Here is a 26,412-nt window from a genome sequence, read left to right on the forward strand (position 1 = left end):
TGCACCAACAGCTTGCTTTCTCAAAATCAAAATAGGGTTTCACAATACAAAATCACCAACATATCATCCTCCCAGGACCAGCGCTTTTAAAACTGAGACCCTCAGAGTTCTTAAATATTTGCAGGTGCTTGATCAGAGGTGAAGCTATAGAGCATGAGAAAATCAGACTAAGGATATGACTGGGTACTTGCAACACTAAAGGAAAACCCCCTTGAGACCCTGATACTGCAAGTGATCTTCATGTTCCAGAAAATTACTGTCATGAACTACATCTGCCATCTCAGTTTGTGACCTGATTATGTATCAGTCAAGAAGAAAAGACTATTGACATTTAACAGCGAAACACAAAAGTTAAATCAAAATAATTGGTACAAAATGGCATTATTTAAAAAAGGAGGAAATATTGCTCCTGTTACTTTGGTTTTGAAACAAAAACACATCAATTGATGCATTTAATATGCTGACATGAGAGAGGAAAATTATGCACAAGACTTTTTCCCCCCTCAATAAATTGAATGTAAGTGGAGAAAATCCCAGATCTCATACCCTCTACTAATACTTAAATATACTTAAAGGAGTTGGTAAGAGAGGTAATTTGATGACTTAACAGAATTTTTGCTCTTCTTTGGTCTCCCAATTCTTTTGTTATACAAAAGTCAGATTCAAATTTGTATAATTTTAGAAGTCACATAGCTGTGTCCCTAGCTGGAGGCTATTTCAGTTACTGAGAGCTGCAAGCTGAAGATGCAATAGCTACGTGCTTGTTCTTCTTCTGGAAAAGAAGCTCCCACTGAGGGACTGCAGCAGATGAGCTATCAATTAATCCTTCTTTGTAGTCAAAGTTCTAAGTGTGAAGGTGAGGATTACTGAGTCATTCCTTGCAGGGCTGAAAACCATAGTTGATTATGGCATAATTAAGTTTCCTCTTCCCAGAGAAAGAGAACAAGAAAAACAGCAGAAGTGAAGAACAAAATGTACGTGCATGCTACAACAAAGCTTTTTTAACATGCACAGTTACAAATTCCTGTGCCATTTTGTAACTGTCAAGTCTTAATTAAAATACTATATTTCTCTGACTCATGGTCAGAATGTAGGATGCATGTACATTATTCACATGAATATTAATCTTTTCCCAGGTAGGAGGCTGAATTGCTCAGGGGATTTATAATCACATCACGTATGGAAACTTCTTGGGTGTCTTTTTCTTTTTTGGACTTTTTCTTTATTCTTTCAAATGTCAGTCAGATCATTAACAATTAAGGGTTACAAGAATCATTTCATTAGTCTATGTGATAGGAGTCCAGCCCCTCAGATCTGTGAGGTGGAGCTCTGTGTGTGTTCATGAAATGTTACAGAGAAAGAGGAACACAGAAATGTGCTGGAGACATCCCTTCCAATGCTAAGGACATAACCACCTAAAGTGCTGGAACAAACAAGGATAGTCCTCTTGAAAGCTATTAGGTAATGACAGAAGATGGAAAGATGCTAATACAGTGACCAGAGAAATGAGACATGATCTTTTCTAGCTACCAAGAGAATCACCTGCTTAGACTATCACCATTGGGACCTTTAAAGTCCTGATCCTCATCTGAAAGTCTGTCTTTGTATCACTGACTTTCAAACAAAATCTATGACTCAGCTTGCACAGAAAGCAACTAGCAGAGATGCTCTTCCATATTTGAGCATAAGTGCAGAGAGAAATGAGGATGCAAATACATGTGAGGAAACTGTGAGAGTCGTCCTGATACCTTAGAAGGAAAAGAAGAAAAGACAAGCTAGAAAACGCTATGTGATTCAAGAACACAAACTAATAAAAACTCAGAAAGACAGTGTCTAGAGCTCAAGAGAAAGAGGCTTAAAGGGCCAGGGAGTTCAGGTAGCTGTTAACAGCTAATGAAACAACATCACTGGACAAAAATCAGAACTTGTGCCAGTTAAGAAACCTCCTGCCTTCTAGGAGGGCTTGAACTCTCTTCCTGAAGAAGTTTCTAAGGAAAAAAATGATTGCACAGGAAAGGAATCAAAAGGCTGAAGCACAAAACTAAACATCTAGCAATGAACACACAATATGACAAATGAAGGATGGATGCCATTCATAGGAAGAGGTATCATCAGGTGGTATTAAGAAGGCTGGAAATTTGATGCCTTAATTGTCTTCAGTGAAAGAGACAAGCACAGTCAGGCAGCTGACAGAATTAATACTGGATTTTTGGGGGGGTTGAAAGGAAAAATGCTTAAAAAGTTATTAAAAAGAGGCTGCAGTAAAGAAAAAAAATAAAGGAAATAACCACCTTATCTGTCTGTAAAGTCAGATGGCTCTGATAAACATTTATCCTCAGGTTCTAGGTTGCAACACTGATAATCACTAAACACTAAGAACTTGAGCAACAGGCAATGCACTTGAAGATTTGAAAAAAGCAAAGCAAGAATTTATGCTTAAAAATAGTAAGAGAAAGCCTTGAATAACCATAAAAACACTAACTTTACACACTCCAGTTCCCTGGGGATTGAAGACTGGAACAAATAATCAAATTATTTGCAAATCTTCTAGAACATGAAAAGGAAAGAAATAACTGTGAGCATGGTTTCAAGAGTAGAGCTGTGTCAAATGCATTTAACTTCCTTCTATGACAAGCTAAATTATTCTAAGGGGTAGAGAGAGAATAATAGAACCTTTATACCCTGTGATCTGGATGAAGCTGTTCAAATAGATGCAAACATACCGGTAAAAAATTTATAATCATGGTCGCCAAATTCAAGGAATATATCAAGCAAGACCCTTCAGGCAACTCTGGTAGCACACAGACCATCAGCTTTGGTTTTGTCACAGACAACTTGAATGATTTGTTCACGTAAACAGTAAGGAAGAGACAGATAACAAAGTGCTTACAAAATGAAAAAAAAAAACAAACAACAAATTCTGTAAGAACACGTGCAAAGCCATATTCAGCTGTAATCCAACACAAAGGTAGGCTATGCAAAAACAGACAAAAACATTTTTCAGAAGGAACCTCAGCTCTGGAAAGTGTAAAAGGCTAACTATGCATCAGTGATAGCCTGTGATAAAAAAAGCACCATCACAGCAGGAGAGCCAGTATATCTTGGAATATCAGGATCACAGGCAGGAGAACAAAGTCTTGTTATATATATGTGCTCTACAGTGCACATGAGCAGGCTCTCAGCTGGATTTCTATATTCAGCTTTGGACACTGCACTTCAGGGAAAACAAAGAAATGAGTAGGAGAGAGAATAAAAAAAACAGCCAGGCTGATGGAAAAGTGCCTAAAAATCATGGCAAGAAAAGACTAAAAGAAAAAGGGTTATCTAGTTAATGCAAGAAGAGCAAGTGGGGCTTTGTCCTGTTTTTGCAGTAGCACTTTACTATTCCAGTATTCCTTGTCCTAATCATGAGATATGTATTTACATGGAACAAGAGACACCTAGAGCAGAGGTGAGGAAAAGTCTTTGGACAGAGAAGGTAGCTAAGCCCCAGAGCAGGCTCCTGGAAAGCTCCAATTCCTGTATTTTTTGGTTTAGGGGAAAACTTTAATCAGTAGTTGTCAGCAGTGGTCAAGGCAAAGCAAATAATGACATTTTGCTATCAAAACTAAACTACTGTTTCAGTAACAATCATCTCAAAGCTTGTTAACCTTCAATTCAGCAGAATCACAAAACAGTGCTGAACCACATTATGGCCCTTCTACCCTCTCAAAAAGAGAGAAAGATCCATGGATAGGTGGTGTTGAACCTCTTGTCCTTTGTTTGTGCACTTGTTTTCCATAAGGCACAGAATTAAACTGTTTTGTCTGCATACTCTACAAAATCATAGCAGAAGCTTGTTTCTTCTTAAATACTAGTGACGGTCTTCGTTTTCCATGTCATACTGAGAGTTTTGATCCAAATCTTCTCTATTCAGAAAGAAGCCATTGTTACATGAAAAAGCATTCACAATCCAGATAAGACAAGAGAAAATCTATTTTGCCTCCCCAGATGCAAAGCAACAACAATCAGTTCTTGAAAATTTGCAAAAATCCACAAGAGAAAGTCCTGATTGTGACAAATACTGTAAAATCTCTTATAAAAACAAAACAAGTCATATCTAGAAGAAAGTAGTATTTCTAAATGAAATATATTAACTCTGCATTTGGGCTAGCAGGCAAAATCTAGGCAACATGAACACCATATGTTTTCTTTCTGTGGGCATATAGATGGATAAAACCATAAGAATTTATTTTTAAATCCAACTTTTTGGGTTCTTAAACACTGTTTTCTAAAACAAGAGTGTTTATACTGTTATAGAAAATGTCACAACCTTTTTCTTTTGACTTCCCAAATCAAGACTATTTATTTTTAAATCTTACTTTCCTGAAATGGAAATACCAAGACTTACTATACACCCACTTTCAATAAGTATATATAAAAATATTTGATGTAAAGTTTCCCAAGGAACATTTTCACACGACAAATAATACAGATAACTCCTACTAAACTAACAAGCTATCCTCAAGTTGCCTTGAAAAAAAGTCTTCATTTCAAACAATTTAGAATAAACCATTTAAGTCCTAAACACCATTATAATTATTTACAAATTCAGAGCTAACTTCTCAGCTTCTACATATTTTCTGATATTCACCTCTAGTTCCACACAATGATGTTAAAAATGTCTGGTAGAATCAGAGAGCTCTAAAACCATCACAACATGCTGCAGAGTCCTACACAATACATTCGATAAAATTTTTGTCTGCAAAACATCAAAACTGTAAGAGGTGCCTTACAACGACGAAAAAGTGACACCTTGAGCCACAGCAGCTCAGAAAAGGAGCAAAGCAATACTCTATCCTACCTGTTGAAGCTGCAGTCGGACTTTGCTAATGGCTCTAATCCAATGGGCTCTTGCTGGAGGAAACAGTGGTGGCTCGATGTCACCCTGGTAGCTTGAAAGCAAGAAACAGGACATCACTACATGAGAGATACTTACCTGTAGCATTAAAGATTCAACCACATAGTGGTTGGTTGTTTGGTTACAGCTTCAGCTCTGAAGGAACCAACAGGCTCCAGTCAGCACAGCTGTGCATGTGCTCTGAGAAGTGAGCAGCTAAAGGAGAAGTTTCCTTAAACTCAGGAGCCACCTTGGAAACCTTGATGAGCTGAAATATATGATCTGTACACAATCCAAACCCAAGAGGAAGATGATGTTTGTGCAAATATGAGGAAAGCAGTCAATGACACCAGATCAAACCAGTGCAACACAATGGCATCGTGATTACAGACATAAAGAGGCAGATGGAAGATTTTATATTCCCATGTCTGCTGCAGTTCTCTTCTAGCCACTGACCCTTCCTACTCCTCTTGCTACAAATTTATACCCCCTCTTAACTGGAAACACTGGCAAGAGGGCTCAGCCCTGAGTTTCCCCTGTGCATTGAACCTCTGTCAGTCCACTCTTTTCTACAGGCACTCTTTCCTACAGTCCTTTTCAAAAGGACAGGCAGATCTGTCACCAACGTTCCACCTCAGCGCCCAACAGCACATCTTGTAGTCCCTGAGCTTGTCATACCTTGGGCCTTTGGTTGCATTCCTGCTTTTGTATGTTGCTGAGGTGTAAATCACAAAAACAAACACCTACTCCTGCCTGCAAAGCACCCACCCCACAAGTGCTGACTGTGAAAAACAACCCCATAGATGAGACAAAAACACATCCATGCTACAGGTCTAGCTCAGGTGCAGCTCTAGGGATCAACACTCAGAGCTCAGTTTCAGGCCTGTTCCATGGAGACAGGAGAGCACTGCCAGAGGGTGGAGAGAAAGGGAGACAGTGAAGCAGGAGCATCCAAGTTAGATGTCTAAATTAACCTGAAATAGACTATGTGAATAACCTTTCCTGTGAACAAATATAGGCCAGTCATTCTGGGACAAGACTCCTGCTGCTCTGTAAGGAAAAGAGGAAAGTGAATCAGAGTTTCAGAACAGTTTAACATTTCTCTCGTCTTGTTTTCCTCTTTTCATCTTCAGTGTAAGGCCTGCCTACACATGAACTCCTGTAGTTAATTCTATCATCCAAACACAGTGACACCAGCTGTACTCTCCAAAGGGTATAGACAGGCAGACATCATCCCATGATCTAACTGAACCAGATTAAAAAAAATCCCTTCATACTTATGAAAGTAAAACCACATGCAGGGGCTGCAATGACTTGATTACCTCAAGGAAAAATGTCACTTCCCAAATTTAAGTAGTGAAATTTGAAATTTCTGTAAAACCTGTGCAAAACCCAGTACTCTACTCAGTCAAACTTAGATGAAATACTTTTGAATACTGTTGACAGCTTGGAAAGCCAAAGCACAAGGACAAGAAAAGCTCCCACAGTGAGTCAGAGCAACATGTCTATTCATGCTGTAATTCTCTACAACCTACAACTACAATAAACACTAACTCTAATGGTGGTAGTCTACAAGAATGGAACTAGAGAAGCTCTAACCATGAAAACAAGTAATTTTTGGTTGTTCAAGCATAAACTTGATCCCACATGAGCAATGGAAGCAGCTATTTTGGGGCCGGAGTACATTCATCAAACCACAAACAGAAAATCTAGCAAATGAGCTCCAAGGTGGTGTTCCTCTTTACACACATACAAAAATCACAGTTTTAACAAGTGATCCTCTTTGCACGCAAGGCAAACATAGCTTCAGCTTAGCCAATGTCCCATAAGTAACTGGTCCTCTACAACATATGTTTCACAGACCAGCAACATCAACTCAGTTGTCAGAAAAGGCTGCAAGAACAATGTACATAATTTGCCCTGGGAAACAGCAAATGGAAGAATCCTCTTTGATCTAGCTGAAAATAAATTGGTAATAGCTTCACCTACCTCATTTGGACTCCTGCATCAACATCCTTGGGCTTCTCAAGTTCCAGAGGTAACTTAGCTGCAGAATGGTCTGCAGGTTTTTCCTCAGTTTTGCAGACCTTCTCCTCCTCTCCTTTGCCATGGGGCTCCTCTTGCTCTTTGAGCCACGCCTGACCATCCTTCTGGTAGCTGCTCAGACTGTGGTAAGAGTGATTTGACTGCCTTTCCTGGTGATCATCCTCCTGCTCAGAGCTGTGGGCACTTTCATGGCAGTGTTCCAGCTCACTGAGGTGAGAGCTTTCCTGGCTGACATTGCAAGAGGAGCCGTATCTACTACTGCCAGCAGGACTATGAGAGAGTAAGAAAGTCCATCAGAAAAAAACAGTGGTTTGGAAAAACACAAAACCACCTACACATGTAAAAAACTGAGCAGGAAACTAAATATTACTAAAAAGGCATGCTATGAAGTCACAGTTAATTATTATATTTTATGATTATTATGTAAATATAGATTTGTGAATCTCAAAAGTTTGGTAGGCAGTAGAAAAACTTTGTACACAATCTACCAGCATATATATATATATATTATATATATATATATATATACACACACACACACTCACATATGCTGTATACACTGGTCTTTGTTGCACCAACTACTGCTTCACCTTACACCAGCTAGAAACTGCAGTGAAGATATTCTAATAACCAGACATGAATAAGAATGGAAACACAGCAATTCAGAGTGAAAGTGTTTCTGCCTTCTGCAATTTTGCTGCAGAAGGGTCTTTATCACATCTGTTTAAGATGACTGTTGTTTAAAAATAAAGTTAACTCCACTTTTATGTATTAAAAGCTTATGATAAAATGTTGCAGTCAAGATTAAGACTGTCAAGACCTTCAACCTACAACCTTTTACAAAAGTAGAACAATTTTTCAAAAAAAAGTCACATGTCTGTCCTGGTTTAGGACAAATTAGGGGAAAACACCTCTAAAGGAGCCCCTTATAGGAAACCAAACCCTCTGCAACTTCCCCCCACCACCGGGTTCGGGAGGAATTCTTTCAGAGGGGAAGTGGAAAAAACTTGTTTATTAAGGAACAACAAAAAACACTCCCCAGCACAAGAGAAATAGCTTAAGATGACTACAGATGTTTTCACCAGTCTAAGGGGGTTGAGCTGTATCTCTCTTCGCCGCAGAGGGTACGGAGCTTCTTTCGCAGACCCCGGGGGAGCTCCTGCCCGGAGTAGGTCCGATGTCTTCGGGGCGGGGGGGGGGGGGGAAGGGAACTACGGAAACCGGGGAAAAGGAAAAAAAAATGGCAAAAAAGCAAGCCAGCGAAAAGCAGAGAAAAAAGAGAGGAAAGCAGAGCTAGCAAAGCAGGTAGCCAGCAGTAAGGTAAAGCAGCAAGCAAACTAAGCAGCAAGCCAGCAGCCAGCTGGGGGGGGGGAAGGAAGACAAAACAAACTGAGGACAGGGAACAGAAACCACGATTGGGATAATGAGCATGAAAATGTCCTGTCCCCACGACATTCTACCCTTTATCTCATATCGTGAACATGTTACTGAACTTCTTTCCCGCCTGCTCAAACCTTCCACACTTACACATTCCCTTTTATTCTTACTTGCTCTGACTTTCGACATTTACACATTTCTTTTTGTTTCATGTTTGTGTGGTTTAATGTATAAACAATGGTAGTAATATTTAGTAAATTGAGATGTTTGCATATGAGTCTTACCTTATAATCAGGTTGTCTTGAGGTACACATCGTGTTTTTCTATTTTTCTGCATTATCTACTATGTATAACTTGGTCCTTGAGTAAAGACTATCTCACGAATGGGTTTGTTTGTATTTGAGGCAGAATTGATTTATATTGTCTTCTCTAACAAACTTTTGATATGTGCTACTGGGACTTTATTTCTGTTTATTATATTTAGGGACTCAGACTGGGTAGGACTTGCTTGATTGGTGGAATTTTGGGTGTTAACTAACTAGGTGGTTTTTGCTAAATGTTGCTTTTAGTTTTTGAAAGATCTCTTACTTAATGCTTTTAAGGTGGTTTTTAACAGTTTATTGTATTTTTCTACTTTGCTTGCAGCTGGTGCATGGTAGGGGATATGGTATACCTACTTAATGTCATGTTTCTTAGCTTAGGAGTTGATAAGGCTGTTCTTAAAATGAGTCTTATTGTCTGACTTAATTTTTTTAGGGGTATTATGCTTCTAAAGGACTTGCTTTTTAAGGCTTAAGATGGTGTTACGGGTGGTAGTATGAGACACAGGGTAGGTTTTTAACTATTTTGTGGTGGTTTTTACTATTGTGAGTACGTAGCGCTTGCTTTGGCGTGTTTGTGGTAGTGTGATGTAGCTAATCTGTTAGGCTTTCTTATACTTGTACTTGGATTACTATTTCTTATACTATAGAGGTTTTACTCGCTTGGCTTGTTTGATGGTAGCACACGTTTTACAGTTATGGATAACTTGAGAAATACTGTTTATGGTTAAATCTACTTCTCGGTCTCGTGCTCACTTATAGGTGGTATCTTTACTTTGATGGTCTGAGGCATCATGGGCCTATCGCGTTAGGAATAACTTCTTCTTGTGTTGTTAATCTAAATTTATTTTTGATACTCTTATTTTTGTAGCCTGATCTACTTGCTGATTGTTTTGTTGTTCTTTATTAGCTCTGTTTTTGGGGACATGAGCATTTACATGGTGAACTTTTACAGGTAGTTTCTTTATCTGGGTAGTAATGTTTTTTTATTTTTTAGCAGCTTAGATTGGTTTTTTCTGATGTTGTCAGTTAGCTCTTTTTTATTTTTTTAGCTATCTTTATAGAGTATTGGTTACTATTTATGAATTAGTGTACAGGTAGAGCTTTGGTTACTTTTCTTTTTTTGTAATGTTTAGGGTTAGTTGAACGGCTTTGAGTTTAGTAAGTTGATTTGATCTATCTTTTTTTTTAGTGGCTTTTGCGACTTGTTGTGTGGGGTTTCATACAGCTGCTTTTCACTTCTGATTCATCTTTATGACGTGACAGGAACTGTTAGTGAAAAGAGTATAGCGTGTTTCTTTTGCTGGCAATTGGTTGTAGGGTGGAGCTTTTTTAGCTTGTGTTACTGGTTCTTGTTTTTTGTCTGTGACACTAAAGTTTTCAATTTTAGGCTAATTTGTAATCACTTCTAAAATTTTAGGGTGATTCAGTTTACTAATATGGGCGCGCTGCGTGATGAGAGCAATTTACTTGCTTTATGTAGCACTGGTGGCATGGTGGGTAGTAGGAATCTTTCTTCTGAATATTTACTTTAGCACTGGTAGTTGGGGTGCTAGGAGGAGTTGCGCTTTTGTACTAATTACTTTTGAGGTAGCTTGGACTCTTTTGTAGGCAGCTAAATCTTTTTTTTTTGTTGGGGTGTAGTTGGCTTTAGACTTTTTGTAGCTCTGACTCTAAAATTTTAGCGGTCGGTCTTGAGTCTTATTAGGCAATTTTTGCTAAAGGCTTTAGGACAGACTATGGTTTTTGGCTGTAGAGTAGAGCACATTTTTGACTTTTGGTCTTGTCTTGACTGGGATAAGGGTTACTGCATGACTAATTTTTTGCTTAATTTGGGTAAAAGCTTGTTGCTGTTTAGGGTCTTAATGGAAATTGTTCTTTTTGTGGGTGATTAGGTAAAGAGGGCTCACGATTTGACTGTACTCAGGATTTTTCACCCTTGGTTGTATTCCTAAATCAGAGGTCTCACCAGCCCCTCTAGAAATCTCAGCCTTCATCTTATATAAACTGCGGACAGTATAGAGAAAGGTTATTAAATTAAATAACAGAAAGATGGTATCCTTGGCAGTCAGGGAGGACAGGACATTTCCTAATAGCGATGTAAACAATTCGGAGGAGGAAAAGGAAAGCAAAGGCTGAAGAACCTCCTCCCCCATAACAAATTTACCACACAGCCACAACAACGAATTATACATTCCTGGAGCCGAAAACAACATTTTTATAAGCCCCTTGCAAAGTATCACAGCCAAGCCCAGCCCGATAAATATTCTCGTTAGTGCCCCTCTGCTACAAAAGCTACGTATTAGGGACAATACCGGAGCTACTTCTGGATAAGAAAATAACTCCAGGGACCATAAAGCTATCAAAACTTCAAAGAACCCTAATGACCACAAATAGAGGCAGGCTTTCACTCCAAATGACATCATAACTTTAAAAAGAGACATACCAATACTCCTAGAGAACAGTTAAAGCCAAAAATATTATTAGAATAAAGTTTTTTCCACTTTGTCTGGGCTTCCCCGTACGGGCACCAAATTATTTGTCCTGGTTTAGGACAAATTAGGGGAAAACACCTCTAAAGGAGCCCCTTATAGGAAACCAAACCCTCTGCAACTTCCCCCCACCACCGGGTTCGGGAGGAATTCTTTCAGAGGGGAAGTGGAAAAAACTTGTTTATTAAGAACAACAAAAAACACTCCCCAGCACAAGAGAAATAGCTTAAGATGACTACAGATGTTTTCACCAGTCTAAGGGGGTTGAGCTGTATCTCTCTTCGCCGCAGAGGGTACGGAGCTTCTTTCGCAGACCCCGGGGGAGCTCCTGCCCGGAGTAGGTCCGATGTCTTCGGGGGGCGGGGGGGGGAAGGGAACTACGGAAACCGGGGAAAAGGAAAAAAAAATGGCAAAAAAGCAAGCCAGCGAAAAGCAGAGAAAAAAAGAGAGGAAAGCAGAGCTAGCAAAGCAGGCAGCCAGCAGTAAGCTAAAGCAGCAAGCAAGCCAAGCAGCAAGCCAGCAGCCAGCTGGCGGGGGGGAAGGAAGACAAAACAAACTGAGAACAGGGAGCAGAAACCACGATTGGGATAATGAGCATGAAAATGTCCTGTCCCCACGACAGTCTCACTCCAGTAGAGCTTTCTCAATAATTTATTTTATATAAAAACCCCAGCATCACAGGGGTGTGACCTCTGTGATTCAAGACACCACTTTCAGGACTGAATTCCTAGAATCCTCAAACAAAATATAGCAGATAGACATTTCTCATGCAGTCAGGAAAACTATGGCCAAGAATTAAGCAACACTCATACTTTTCTCTTGCAGTCTTGGAAGAATTTGGAGCCAGGAAGTTCTGTGAGTGCAGAGTTGCAACTGTATGATCAGAGGAACAAGTCTCACTTATATTACACAGAATTATATATATACTTAAATTTAAGTTTAGTGGGCCTCTGTTTTGATTTTTAAGGGTAATTGTAACTTAGCATATGCACAGGACTGAATACACTTATGAAATACTGACACCTTCCTCTAGGGACTTTCATAACTGCATGAAATAAATTTTGCATAGATTTTAGGAAGACCAAGCATTAGAATACCTTCACTGATATTTCTGAAAGTGTTTTAATATATTCAGTAATACAAAGTGAACCTAAATAGTTCTATACTGTATCACCAGTAAGTTAAATTTCTCTCTAAAATTTAAAACCTTTACCTCACATTTTGAGAACAAAATATTCCTCCCTACCAATACATTCTACCAGTTACTTTTTTCTTAGCAAATACAATATTATTATTGCTAAAGAAGAAAGCAAAGTTAATTTTATGCAGCAGAATTAACACACAAAGACTATAACTTCTGAAAGGCTAATGAAATTAGGACTAAAAGCATCTCATTCAGTGGGACACATTAAAAGAACATGGGAAATTCAATTACACTTACAGAAAAGGAGTGGAAAAAGGTGAGAAATGGTCTAAAGGCTTGTACATAACTAGTGACTGCAGTTTGCCATATTGTCTGTGACAGCCACCATGATATCACGAACACTGACAACAGGTAGGGGACCGGGACTGAGCTACAAACATCAGACACCAAGGCCACTCTCTACTGCTGCAGCATTGCATTATAAATGGTCATATCCCATTTATTATGCCTCATTTGTAACTAGCCTTTTCTCATTCAGTTGTTCCACGCTATGCAGATCTGCAGCCAGTGTGTCAGGATGCAGTACTGCTCCACCAGGAGCAGAATCAAGCCCAGCTTCTCTCTCCTCAGGCTTGTCTGGCACACGCTCCTCTGCCTGATCTTCTTTCTGCAGTTCACCTGAAATCACATTCTGTTCATCTTCTGACTCTTTGTCAAGCTTCTCTCCCAGCTCTTTGTTGGATGTATCCTCAACAGTGCTTGCACCAGATGGCTCTTCAGAACATTCATTGTCTGCAGTGTCAGGCTGCTTTGAAGACAACTTCACTTCTATATTTGCATCAGTCACTTGATCCGAGACTGCAGATTTTGAGTTTTCTTCTGAACTGACTGTTCCTAACACCTTGTCATCTGGTTTTGACAAAGCCGGTGGTGGTGCATGTGGTTCCTTTTTGGCAGAGGCCTCCTTGATGTCTTTTTGCCAGGGAAAGGAGAAATCTAGCTTTTTCCCAAATACTGCTCCTTGGGCACTCTCTGACTTACTCACCTTTTCTTCACCACCTCCTTCAAACAGAGACATAGAGAGTTTCTTAAAACTGGACATGAGGCCCTCATCTGTTCCTGCTTTATTAGCAGAAGATGGCTGTTGAGAGAATGACCCAAAAGGTTTTCCACTATCAGAAGATGTCATAAAGCCAAATTTTGGCAAACTGGGTATATTCGGTATTTCAAAGACAGGTTTACTACTGCTTGTATCTTGAGCAACATTATTAGCTTTCCCCTGTTTCTTCAAGTCAGATTTGGAAGCAATCCCTTCTGCTGGCACCTCATCAACTGTTAAAAGTTTTTCCTGTTCAGCAGTTTGCTTTTCTACCTCGATTGTCTTTTCTTCATTCAGCTCAGGCAGATGAACACTGGGCTCATCAGCTGGAGCTGTGGGTTTGCTATCATTACTACTGATCAAGTCCTGCTGATCAATACCAGCATTGGCCTGATCCCCTGCAACAACAGGCTCTGATTCAGGCGTAACACTCTCATCTAACTGGGAACGGTTTGTGTCTGCCCTGTTAGTTTGGGCTTCTATTTCCAGAGCAAGCTCATCAGTAGAGCCAGTGTGAAGCATGTCAGTGGCTGCCTTGTCTGCAGGAGCAGCTTCTTCCTCTGCTACACCTGAAGGCCCCACATCTGGTTGGAAAGTACCTACATCAGCCAGGTCAGTAGCCTCAGTCTGCACTGTATCAGCTGCACTACTGAGATTAGAGTGGCATGGCAGAGTATCTACCACCTCAGAAGGCTGTGTTTCGCTATCCTGCTGCAGCACCTCAAGGGCTTCATTCTCACTAGAGACTCCTGTTTCTGGAGTGGCACTCAAAGGTTCCTCTTTGGAGGTTTCCAAGCTCTTTTTCGCCTCAGTTTCTGTTTTCATAGAAGACTCCTCTGTGGAGTTTTCTTCTCTTGAAGCAGGTACTACATCCTTCTTCACAGAGGCAGAGACATCTCTTTTAGACCCTCTGGCTGCAGCTGTATTTTCTGGTTCCCTAGAGTCTTTTGCTGGAACAGACCCAGTGACATCTTTCATACCAGCGCTTTGAGGTTTAGGGGTGGATTTTGGAGGCATCTCTTTTGGAGATTCTTTTGGACCTTTGAAAATGCCGAATATATCATTTGTGAAAGCTGGTGCTGGGCCACTTGGAAGGGATGAGAAACCAAAGAAAGAGGAGCTCCTCTTCTGTGCAGGTGGAGGTGCAGTAGCTTGAGGTTGAGAAAAGAAACCAGAAAATGTTTTAGGTGGTTTCATTTTTGTCATGAAACTTGAAAACATTTCAACCGAAGAATTCAGAACCGATTTATCATTCCCAGGTTCCTTTGGTTTGCTTTGCAAATTAGGTGCCTCTGGCATTTTAGGAGGAAAACATGGCTGTGCCCTTTGTAATCTGTCAGTTTGCTGAGGTACTTTTTGTTCTGGCAAATCATTCTGTACATGTACTCCTTCAGAGACCACTTCATTTTTCATGTCACTCACACTATTTAAGTCATTTAGACCCTGGGAATCCATCTTATCATTTGAGGCCATGCTAAGATCAACTTTTTCTGAGGTTTGCTCTTTGGAAGAATAAGGCTCTTCATCAGTAAGAAATGTAACACTGTCCATTTTCTCCATAGTACCCAAAGCATCTTCTTCTGGCCTTGAGGAAATACTCTGTTGGTCCTGAGAACTGTCCTGCACAGTGGGAGTCTGAAGACAAATACCAGGAGCAGACAAGCTGGTTACTGCAGTGTCTTTGGTCTGTGGAAGCTTTCCTAAGCCACTTTCTTCACTGGCCTGTGGAAGCTTTTCTAAGCCACTCTCTTCACTGGCCTGTGGAATCTTTTCTAAGCCACTCTCTTCATTGGCCTGTGGAAGCTTTCCTAAGTCACTCTCTTCATTGGCCTGTGGAAGCTTTCCTAAGTCACTCTCTTCAGCTACTGCAGCAATACTTTCTACATTTCCCACTGTCAGCTTTTCTGATTTATTTTCTGGGATCATGAGGTCATTAGACATTTGTTTGCCAGTCACTGCTGCAATAATACCATCAACTTCTTTTTTATTGTCTGCATCTTGTTGCCTGGTAGAACTGCTGGTTTTGACACCAGAGTCAGTGGGAACACTATGTAATTTAGCATTCACTGTTTTAGCTGGTTTTGTATTACTCTCCTGTTTAGGAGCAGTTGATGGCTTAGAATGCACTGGTTTAGCTGTTTTTTCCTGTCCTGGACTAGTTTGTGGCTTTTCATCCAAAAAGGATGTCAAATTGAAGAAGCTAAAACTAGTACTTCTTTGAGGTACACTCTTTTCAGGAGCAGGACCACTGGAGAAGAAGGAAGGCAGATTAAACAGCCCCTCTGTTTCTTGTTGCTTCCCACTAGCAGGAGCAGCAGCAGGTGCTGAAGGCTTTGGTTCGTCTGACCCAGTGAAGAAGGAGAATATGCTCTTACTGGCTGGCTGGGATTTTAGAGCAGTGATATCAGAGAAGCCGAATGGCAAACTGAAACCCAACTCTTTGGGTGTCTGGTCTGGCTTTGGTTTTGCCTGATTAGCTGTGTCTACTACACGACCTCCCTGCTGCTTTGGGGTGACCATTGGTGTGCTGCTTTGGTGCCCAGCTGGCTGGCCCAGGTGGCTTCCTCTGGGACCTACACTCACCGGCTTCTGTGAAACATTTCCAGGAGGCACTTTTTTACTCTCAGGAGACTCCTCCACAGCTTTTTTGCTTTTTTGTTCCTCTTGCACCCTGGGGCTAAGAGAGACCAGCTTGTCCACACCTTCTGTTTTCACTTCTTCCTTGGGGGTGGAGGATAGACATGGCATACTGGCACTCTGAAGACCCCCAGACTTCTCAGGTTTCTGCCTTGGCTCAGTCACAGTTCTGCTGTTGGGTTTTGGCAGAGATGTAGTATTTGAGTTTGGTTGAGAAGACACAGGCTCCACTTTGAAGAGATCTCCAAAAGATCCAAATAAAGATGAGATGCCAGAGGTTTCCTTCTGTTCTGGCTGTTTCACTTCTTCCGGTTTATTACTTTGCCTCTTCTCCAGTTCTGGTGATGGCTGTGGCACTTTGCTTACTTGTGTTTTAAAGAAATCAAAAAATCCAGAAGACTGTGGTTTACTGGCAGTTGAGGTTGCAGGAGAATCTTCTCCAAGACTGAGTAATTTCAGAGCACTTTTAAAAAATGTCTCCTCAGGCTCAGTGGCTAGTTGGCTTGGAGTTGGCTGTGGCTGACTTGGTTCATTAATGGCTGCATGCTTTTCAAGACGCCTGGAAGCTGGAGTTACTTTAACAGGTCTCTCTTCTCGTATTGGCCTGCCATCCATAGCAGTTCGGCTCAGTATAGAAGGAGATCTTGTTAACCCTGTTTTTTTAACACTGATGTTTTCAGTCTGGTGTAATTCTGGCTTTTCATTTCTAGCAGCCTCCAAATTAAGTTCTGACAAAGTATTTCTTCTTGGTTCTGATGTAACAGCAAATTTCTGCCCAGCTTGTTCTTCACCTAATTTTTTACTTGGTGTAAGTGATAAAACATCAGTCTTATTTTCAGATGATATTGACTGTGTGTCTGCTCTCTCTGAGGTAGAATCTTCTGATGTCTCAGAGCCAGGGCTTGTAGACTTTCCAATTAGTCCACCCAAAGCAGAAAATAAGGAGCTAACTTTGTTCACTGGTGTTTTCTTATCTTCCTCAGTCTTTTTTGCTTCTGTTACTCTTTCAGTAGATGCTGCAGTTTCTTCAGCTTTAGGAGTAGACTGAAACAGCTGGAATCCAAAGAATCCTGATGACCCATTCCCAGAAGCTGTCACTGGGACAGCCTTACCAACTTCCTTGGTGTGGACTTCCTTACTCAAAGATTTATTGAAAGCTGCCCTGGAATGTGTTCTGAGATCAAGGGTTAATGGAGGCTCCTCTGAACGATGCAGGGTTTCCTTCTCAGGTCTGAAATCTACTTTGAGTTTTTGAAGCTTATAACCTGAAAAGTCTAATGGCTGCTCTCTCTGATAATAAATAGACTCCTCAAACATTTGTGAAAAAGTTTCCAAATTCATGTTCATTAGCTGGTTGCTCCTCTGCAAAGCTACTGACAAATCCAGGGGTTTATTTGTTGTATAATCATCTAGACACTCTTCTTCAGCAAACCAAAACAGTTCATCTTCACTGCCAAGAGGGACTTTGAAACCACAAACAGCAATTGTGTTGTCTTCCAGCACAGCTCTTGGAATGGAATCCATCTGGAAATTATAATCCCAGCAGTTCATGTAGGAGTAAGTTTCAGGAGCACACACATAGACATACTGTCCAGTGGGATCAGTGAGCAGAGAATACACATACTGGTTGTCACTGTACATGTAGTATCCACAATCACCATCTTTTGATGGCCACCATATGCCCTGCTCAAGCATCATTATCCACTCCTGATACTCCCGGCTATAGGATGAGTACATTATGCCTTCATCCATACTTAAAGCATCTTGGTCAATTAGTGTCCACATTGTTCCATCACAGCCAGAGGAGTAGCTCAAATCCATGGGCAACTCTTCAAATAAGTAACTGCCATCTCTTTCAAAGAGTGGAAAGTTACTGTAACTTTCATTGAGAGAATTGGCAGTCCATGCATCATTTTCTTCCAAACAAATGTCTTGAAACATTAACTGGTCGAACGAGTCATATGACATTGCACTTAAATCTAGACTCTGTCCATCAAAATTGGCATTAGTCTGCCAATCCATCACATTTGCATTCCCATCCTTTTTACAAAGATTCATTACTACATCATTTTCAGGCCAGTCCAAGAACTGAGGGGGCAGAACAGAGTTCTGGTTTAACACGTAGTAAACTGGTACTGCTATTCCACGAGTGTCAGCCAGTCCCCCCACTTCATATTCCCATTCAAAGCTAGAATGGCTCCTTGTTTCCTGATAAGCTAAGTACTGCTCCGTAGGGTTACAGTTTTTATTAGTCAAATTGAGAGATTCATTTGATCCTTTGTTTAAACAAGTTGGAAGAATTCTAGATTCTGCATCCTGGTGAGGAATATGCCTACTATTTACAGACTTTCCAGACAAGTCCTGTACATTGGCTTGCAGATTTAGGGTCTCAGGGAGCACAGGATGCCCACTGTGGGGAACATGAGACTCAGTTGTTTCATTTATTCTTGCACTGGATGGGTGGTCAGTAATGGAAGATTCCACTTTTTTCACATTATCCTGCTTCTCCTTTGGTTTTGGCAGCAGATTTTTTAAGAAGCTGGAAGCTTCCTGATTTTCTCCAGTGCTGCTTTGACTGTCAGAAGCCGTTCCTGAATTACTGGGTTTTGTCTCCAAGCTAGAATCCTCACCTCTATCAAAAAGCTTCATGAAGCCCAAAGAATTTGTTTTTGTCTTCTCTTGCTTACATTCAGACAAGTTTTCACTTGAGGCAAACCTAAATAAGCCAGAAAATAATCCAGGAGAAGTGCTTTTCTGGCTATCACTCTCACTTTTAGCAGTTGAGTCTTGATTATTGGCCATGTTTTCATTTGAAGAAATATGAAGAAAGCCAGAAAGAAAACCTGGTGTGTGCTTCTTCTGAGTATCATCTGCACTTGGAGCTTCTGGCCCTTTGGCTGAAGAGGTGGATTCAACTGAGCCTTTGCTTAAGTCTGCTGCATTCACTCCCTCTTTCATCAGTCCTCCTTTTACATTTCTAGGTTCTTCTTGAGTACTCTTAGATTTCTGCTGCTCCTCTTTGGCCTTAAGGGTAGCAGAGGCACTATCGTGGTGTTTTTCTCTGTTTACATGGACAGTAGATAGGTTTTCTTTAGTCATGTTTCTTCTTTGCAAAAGTTCCTCCTTATTGTCTGATAAATTTGGAACTGAGCTAGATTTTATTGAAACAGCATTTCCTGAATTACTGCTTCTTCTTTCATGCAGGGAACTACCACTAGAACCCTGATGACTTTTTTGGTACTGTGTAGGTGCTAGATTTTCTGCAGAAGAAAATTTAAATAATGATGACATAAAGCCTCCTTTTTCATTCCTCTGTTCCTGCTTTGCTGATGAACCCAGCCCACTGATAAAAGGAAGTTTTCCAGTGAAAGGAAATGAGCGCTCTTCCTTTGATGAACTATTTTGTCTTATATCCTCCTCAGACTTATGATCTTTAAAGTGTTCAGATGTACATTCTTTCTTCTGTTGTTCTGCAGAAGGAAGCAACAATTGACTGAAAGACTTTTTGAGTGGGCTAAAAAAGCTTTCAGATGCTGTACCCTGATCTTGAGGCTGAGACTTAGGTTCCACATGACCTCTGTTTTCCTTGTTTGCCAGTCCATGGTCTGCAGGATGCTGATCCTCTGAGTGATTTGCAGGAGGCTGGTCCCTGGCCATGGGCGCACCCTCTACCAAAGCGGCACTTGGCTGACTTGTAATAGGAGGCAGATCTGGTTGCTTCTGTGGCACATCCGGCTGCTTGGGAGCCAAGAGACCATCAAGATTGGCTTTCAGGCTGAAGGAACTGACTGAGTTTGTGAGCCTGCCAAAGATGGAAGACACAGACGTGCTACTTGCATTTACCTCTGCCTCACTTCTGGTCTCACTTTTCTGTGCCACTGGAACAGTGCTGCTGGTCTTGGCTGACATCTGTCCAGATGGTGTTTCACTCCTTTTTGTCTCCTCAGCTTTCACAGCATGGCTGTCCTTGGTGTGCTCCTCTTTTGTGACTTCTTGTTTTGGCACTTCCTTCTCAGAGAAGATCTTTAAAGGATTAAACATGCCTAGAACTGAATTCACAACTGAATGCTGGTTCTGCTGGCTGTCAGCAGAATTTCCTTGTGTTTGCTGGGGAGGATGTGGTGCAGAAGCCTTACTGTCTGCCTCAGTGGTTTCTGGCCTGTTGGAGTTTGTGTTCTGGGCTCTTTTATTACTGCTCACCTGAGATGGTAGCAAAGACTGAATGGAGAACTTAGTGTCAAATTTACTATCTGCTGTACTTCGAGAAGAAGAACTCTCACTTTTAGCCTTAATGGTAAATACATTCAAGATTCCACCTTCTGATGAGTTTTTGTTTTCTGTATTCTCTGGAGTGGAAGACACAAGTTTTTCAACAGAGGCTGTGAGTTGCTTTGTGCTTGACCCCACCTTCTCTGTGAAAGAGCTGAAGAGGGAATTCACTGTATTTTTCATACCTGACAAGTCCGAAAGAGATTCAGATTTGCCTTTGGTACTCTCCTCTTCAGCAAGATGTTTGGTCTGCTCAGAATTTTTAGCTTCTGCTGAATTATCAGCATTACCCTGCTTCTGTGGCACATTCTCAACATTTTTTTTTGTTTCTGACAATGTACCAAATTTGCTGATTTCTTCCTCCTTTTCAGCCAAGTATTCAGAGACTGATTCTACCAGACACTGAAGTTCATCCATTGTGTCTATGTACTCCTCATTGGGTTCTTCAACAGGAGAGAGTGTTAAGTCTTGCACAGGATAATCATGCTTCCTCGCTTTAGTTTTACATTTTTTATCAGAGCTATCTTTTAACTGGGAGCCCATATTTGCAGGGAAATTAGCAGTTATGTTTCTCAAATGGTTGATGTCAGAATCATACCATCTTCTTGAAAGTTCCCCCATTTCATCATCTGAAACAGGCGAGTACTGGAACTCATCAGAAGCACTGCTGTCAAATTCCTCAAGGACATCGACAGGCACAAAAGTGTTTTCTAGCATCCTCATGTGTTTCATGTCCTCAGTGTTACTCAGGTGAAGTGAGTCCTCATGGTTCATCCCCTGCTTGTTGGGCAACTTGCCACTTTTAACCATTAACCCATTTTTGTATGGACGCAGGACTGGATAAGCAGGCAACCCCTTACCTTTGGAGTTCCTGGTATATTTTCTAACTCTATCATATATAGGGAAATTATCAATGGGTTCAGAACCAGCTGCCACACCATTGAAATAAACTGATTTCTCCCCAGGAAACTGCAGACTTCCATTACTTTGCAGGCTTATTCGTTCTCTCTCTTCAAAATTGTATCGCAGTTTCTTTTTCCTTCTTCTATCAATTGTATCATATTCCTGAGGATATCTAGGGACATCTACAGACCCTGACTCCAGACACACATTTTGGCAGTACCTTGATCTTTCACAGTGATTTAAATTTTCTCTTTTTGAGAGAGTTTGCATCTTTTTCATGTTTTTCTCATGCCAACTTCTAGTTTTATGAGTTTTTTCTAAGAAATCCTCTATTAACAGTTTTCCTAGCTCTTCATAGTTACTCTCCTGCTCTTCTTCTCCATCTTCAGTGTCAAATGGAATGATCCTGACACTTTCATTTCTAGCTAGAGATCCTTGTCTAAGATGAGAAATAAAGGGAGTGGGAGGGAAAGGAAGAGAGGCAGCAAAAAAAAAAAAAAATAGGAAGGGAAAAACAACAGTTTTAAAAAAAGCTATAGGAAGGACAGAAAAAATAGTAATGGAAAAACATGCATTAAATAAATGAAAATTAAAATCAGAAACACTCAGAAATAACAGAATTGAACACCTGCCAATCTACCACCATTACACTTCAATCAAATAGTCAAAAAAAGCAGCATGGGTTGTGAGATTCCATCAGTTATGTCTGCACAAAATTTAGAAATGCCTTTTTGAGGGAGAACAGCTTTCTGTAATCAAGTGAGGGCACACAGCCTTGGCTGTACCAGTACTCTGCTGCTGCTTTTTTAGGCATGCTGAAAAGAAGTCTCCTACTGCAGTAACAGGACTACTTTGAGATGCAGTGCCCACGCGCACCATTCCACTATGCTGTGCCTGCATTTTGGTCGCACTGGGCTGCAGACTTCGTTTTAGCAGTATTCATAAAGCCGTCAGGGACCCTGTATCTCCTAGGGGTGGCAACAGAGCAGAGATTTCATCTGGAGACTTAGGAGTCGCTGGACTCCAGGCAAGTGAGGACAGGGGACAAAATGCATGACCAACGAGTGGAGTTTCAGCTGTTTCACCGTTCGTCTTTGCTGGGAGAGCTCTTGCTGCAGCTCTTGTCAAGGTACCCCTACTGACACAAAATTAAGATTCTTAGAGCTGTTACTGGACCAGAAGGAAACACAAAACACTTGTGCTAGATATTAACCCATTATAAGCCTAGGATGATTTTCAGGATCTGTACTTCCCATTTATAATGCATCTGAACAGATACAGCAATTTATAATTGTCCATTGTGGGAGAATGGATTAAGCTGTGAAACAATCTGATGCTTCCTAGAAACACAAGTAAATGACCCTTGGGATTTTGGGATTAATTCTTATCCCTTGGTCAGCAAGACAATTTCAATCATTCAACAGCCCCAAGGGTAGTAGCAAAGAAACAATTTCTTCATCTAAACCTCACAAGGACAGCTTCTGACAATCTACATACAAACAATCAGGTAGAAAGTGGATGTAAAAACATCAACATGATCATCTGAAAGACGCAGCTTTCCCTCACATCATCCATTGCTGAGAAATGAGGAGCATAAGGGTATGTGTGTCCCTGACCCCCTAGTGCCAGAGAAGGGAAAAGACAGAGGGCACACAGGCATTTTACAGATACTGCTAATCCAAGTCTTCACCATGAGAGCTGGATGGAGCACAGCAACATAGGATACAGATGGGATAGTCCTGAAAGAGAGATGGGTCATTGCATTTTCTACTGTTGTTTTAGAGCTGCATTTCCAACAATATTAGCTAACTTATTGTACCTGGAAAGATGCTCATTACTTTAAATGAATCCTGTTATACACAGTTTAGAACACTTTTTATACTTCTTGCTCACCAGGGCCACCATAGTTACTGGATCAAGCCCTTCCAAAACTCAGCTGAAGGCAATGGGCACTACATGAATGTCTGAGGAGCCATCATCTGTAAATGCTGAACCAAAAAAATTGACTAATTTAGGCATAAAGAAAATTACTTTTCTTCCTAATTGAGCTTCTTTCCCTGTATGTGTTTTCTCTGCTCTTTTACAAAGCATCTCTTTTATTAGAAATAATGATGAGAAACCCAACACGTGAGAAGAGAAAAAGTCCAGCATTTAACTACTACAGATCTAAAAAACAGCTGAGGCAAACAGCAGGTATCAGCCGAAATGTACCAGAGGAACACTTCAAAGCAGCAACAGTGGGGAGACAGGCAGAGAGGTGCAGAGAGGGTAACCCACTCATCTGACAGGTCTAAAGACTCCGATGTGGACTCTTAGGTCAGTGTGGCCTCTCAGAGTGGAATCTATGCTATCATACTGAGCAAGACTAGTGAGGTATGGAGAACAGTTAAAGAAAATGAGCATTGCAAAGAAAAGTTAGTGCTTAAACAAAAAAAAACAAAAAACAAAAAACAAAAAAAAAAAAAAAAAAAAAAAAAAAAAAAAAAAAAAAAAAAACAAAAAACAAAAAACAAAAAAAAAAAAAAAAACCAAAACAGAGGGAAAGATGTCTGCTCTTCTGAAGCCAAACTAGTTGCTGACAGCAAAACAAACTCCAAGGACACATAACAATATTGCTACCATCCTTAGCAGAGGTTGGAAGAAAATACATTACTTCTATCAAAGGAATATGATCACGTGTAACAGCTAATAAAGAGAAGCAGAACTTTTTCATCTAAACCCAAATATTGTAAGAAAAAAAACCCAGGTGCTAGAACAGACAGTTTAAACTGAGGCATTTTGGCACTGACAACCTTCTGCCCAGTTCAAGACAGGTTTCAGCAGGTTCTTGTCTGGTTCTTCTGGGTCTGCCCAGGAGAGCCTCCTACAAGCCCTCATTTTCACAATAATGATCAGCTGCAGTCTGCCAGGAACACTGACTTCATCAGGTGACTGCCTGGTACACAGCACTGAGAGCTGCTAGGAACAAAAGTCAAATAAAATTTGTTCCTGCAATACTCAGCTACAACTTTGTTTTGAAAATATTTCAGATCTACCCACATGCTTCTTTTCAGCCAGCTTGTTAGAAATACCTTTTTGGTTAGTAAGAGAATCCCACGTAGCTTCTTTGGAAAGCTTATTTGCATATTTTATGTTTTAAGATTAAATATGTAGCAAAGAATCTTGTTGGCCAAGTAGAAAATGCACATGGGAACAGGAACACTCAGATCACCATTGAGGATTTGCATTTCTGGACTGAAAGTAATTTTCAACCATAGCAAACTACAAAGCTCATGGTTTTCAAGTAAACTTTATCAGTCCAGATCCTTTCACATCAATACCTTAATGAAATCAGGGGGAAAAAAAAGGAATATATTCCAGCTTGGTATTCCCTAAGAATTCAAACCAGCAGTGGTTCTTTGGGAGGTCTAGATACAGACAGAAATTCACATACACACTGACTCCAAGCAAAGTAAGCCATGAAAAACTACATGTATTGTCAACACCACTCCAAGAAATCGCACAACTCCAAAAATATGCTGCCACCATTGGCTTCCCGTAATTGGGGTTCCAACATCACTGTTCAGCTCAGCTCTTTCAAAAAGAAAAAGCCTCAGCTCATCTTTTCAGTTACTTCTTCAGCAATTGTACCACTGCAAGCCAGCAGCACAGACTCACATGGGAAAGGGAATAACTTGCTTATATGTAAGACATTTAATGAACTCGGAATAGAGCACTAGGAATGACACATCACACTGCAGTAAATGCATTTTGTTGGCACATTTGCTGCTACTCTTGAAATCTCAGTAACAGTAACAACATTAGATGTTACCATTAAACTTCACCCTTTACCACTAATGTTCATACATCAAGAAGGGCAAAACTTAGCCTCAGCCACCAAAGACAATAAACGAATTTAGGTTCAGACTTCAGAAAACAAGAACATTCAGAAAACAAGAACACCAAGGGACATAAGGTAGAAAAATAATCAGTTATAATACAAATAAAACTCTGCACCTCTAACTGTGATAGTGCCTAAATAGCTGCCTCTTCCTTCCTCACCAAAGGCAGAAGCAGCAGCTTAGCCTGTTCTACAGAACTTCTCTTGGCAAGCTGACCAAAGTTAGCAGCACTGTCCAAAATCTTCTGCTTTCACCTTGCACAACTAGCTCTAGCTCACAGCCATTGATCCTGGTAAGTTAATGCTGCAATGCTCAATAGCTCAACAAGTTAAAAACACTTGTGAAACTACTGATTTATGGTTAAAAAAAAATTCAGAGCAAACAAATTATCTTTCATACAGCTGAAAGTAAATCTAAAGAGAAAGCACACCATTCAACAGCGTTATATGATAACAGGAACAGAAGGAAAAAAACCCAACCACTAATCTGTTACAGACTTTCTTCTTGAATACATTGTTTTGGCACATCTAATAGAACTGGAGCTAATCCAGAAGAGAAAATAAAATTGCACCAAGAAAGAAGGTCCCAATAGGATAACTGCTAGAATATGTTTTCACTGGCTTGAGAGGCACACCTACACCATGGTACCAGAACAAGCAACTACCCACTACTCTAGCCTAGTAAGAGGAAAGAATAACCAAGAGCAAATGACCTGAAGCTGAGCATATCTGTTAAGGGTAACTCCCTGAACTGCCAGATCTGGTGTAACACATACCCTCATGGGTTTTTCCTGGTTCACAGCAGAATCTCAGGGCCAACAACACACGTTAACACTTTCCTACCAGAAGACTTGTAGAGCCCTTGATCTGCCCTCCCCTGCCAGCTCAGTACCTTCCTGGCCTGTAGTGGAAAAACAACGGGGAAAGGCGAGCACTCACCTGGTGGTCACATGCTCCTGATAATCCAGATCATAGTTCTGGAGGGAGTCGGCACAGGGATCCCGCAGGACTCCCTGCTGCTGCAGGCGAGCCGGGCCCGTGAACTGGTGCACGGAGGCGTTGGGCTGTACGGTGGTGTGGTACGGAGGGGGAATGCTGCTGCTCGTCTCGCTGCGGTAGTCGCTGTCCCGGTCATCCACGGCACTGTCAGCATCTTCAAAGGCTAAGAGACAAAAGCAGTTTAAGGGCACAGGTCTCTCAAGTTGCATTGCTGGGACAGTGGAGCCCATTTAGTTCTGGAAGAATGACAAAAAAATCACTCTTTCTGCTGTGGCTGTACCTCCATCTGGGAGCTGGCTATAACCTCCAGTTCTCTCAAGTGTGCATCAAGGAACTGCAGTGATTAGATCCACACCCTCCTTTCCCC

The 26,412-nt window shown here is 40.8% G+C and overlaps 1 protein-coding gene across 1 annotated transcript in view; it reads right to left on the minus strand.

Moving 5' to 3' along the window:
* UNC13B (unc-13 homolog B) overlaps positions 1-26,412 on the minus strand; it is a 210,392-nt gene that overhangs the window by 121,632 nt on the left and 62,348 nt on the right. Inside the window, exons 8-10 of the mRNA XM_054003085.1 lie at positions 25,986-26,208; positions 6,869-7,195; positions 4,844-4,934 (exon numbers count right to left, since the gene is read on the minus strand). Coding sequence (XP_053859060.1) covers positions 4,844-4,934; positions 6,869-7,195; positions 25,986-26,208 — 641 coding nt within the window. The remainder of the gene's footprint in view (positions 1-4,843; positions 4,935-6,868; positions 7,196-25,985; positions 26,209-26,412) is intronic.

The sequence above is a fragment of the Vidua macroura genome, chromosome Z (genome assembly GCF_024509145.1).
Source record: "Vidua macroura isolate BioBank_ID:100142 chromosome Z, ASM2450914v1, whole genome shotgun sequence".
Taxonomy (NCBI): domain Eukaryota; kingdom Metazoa; phylum Chordata; class Aves; order Passeriformes; family Viduidae; genus Vidua; species Vidua macroura.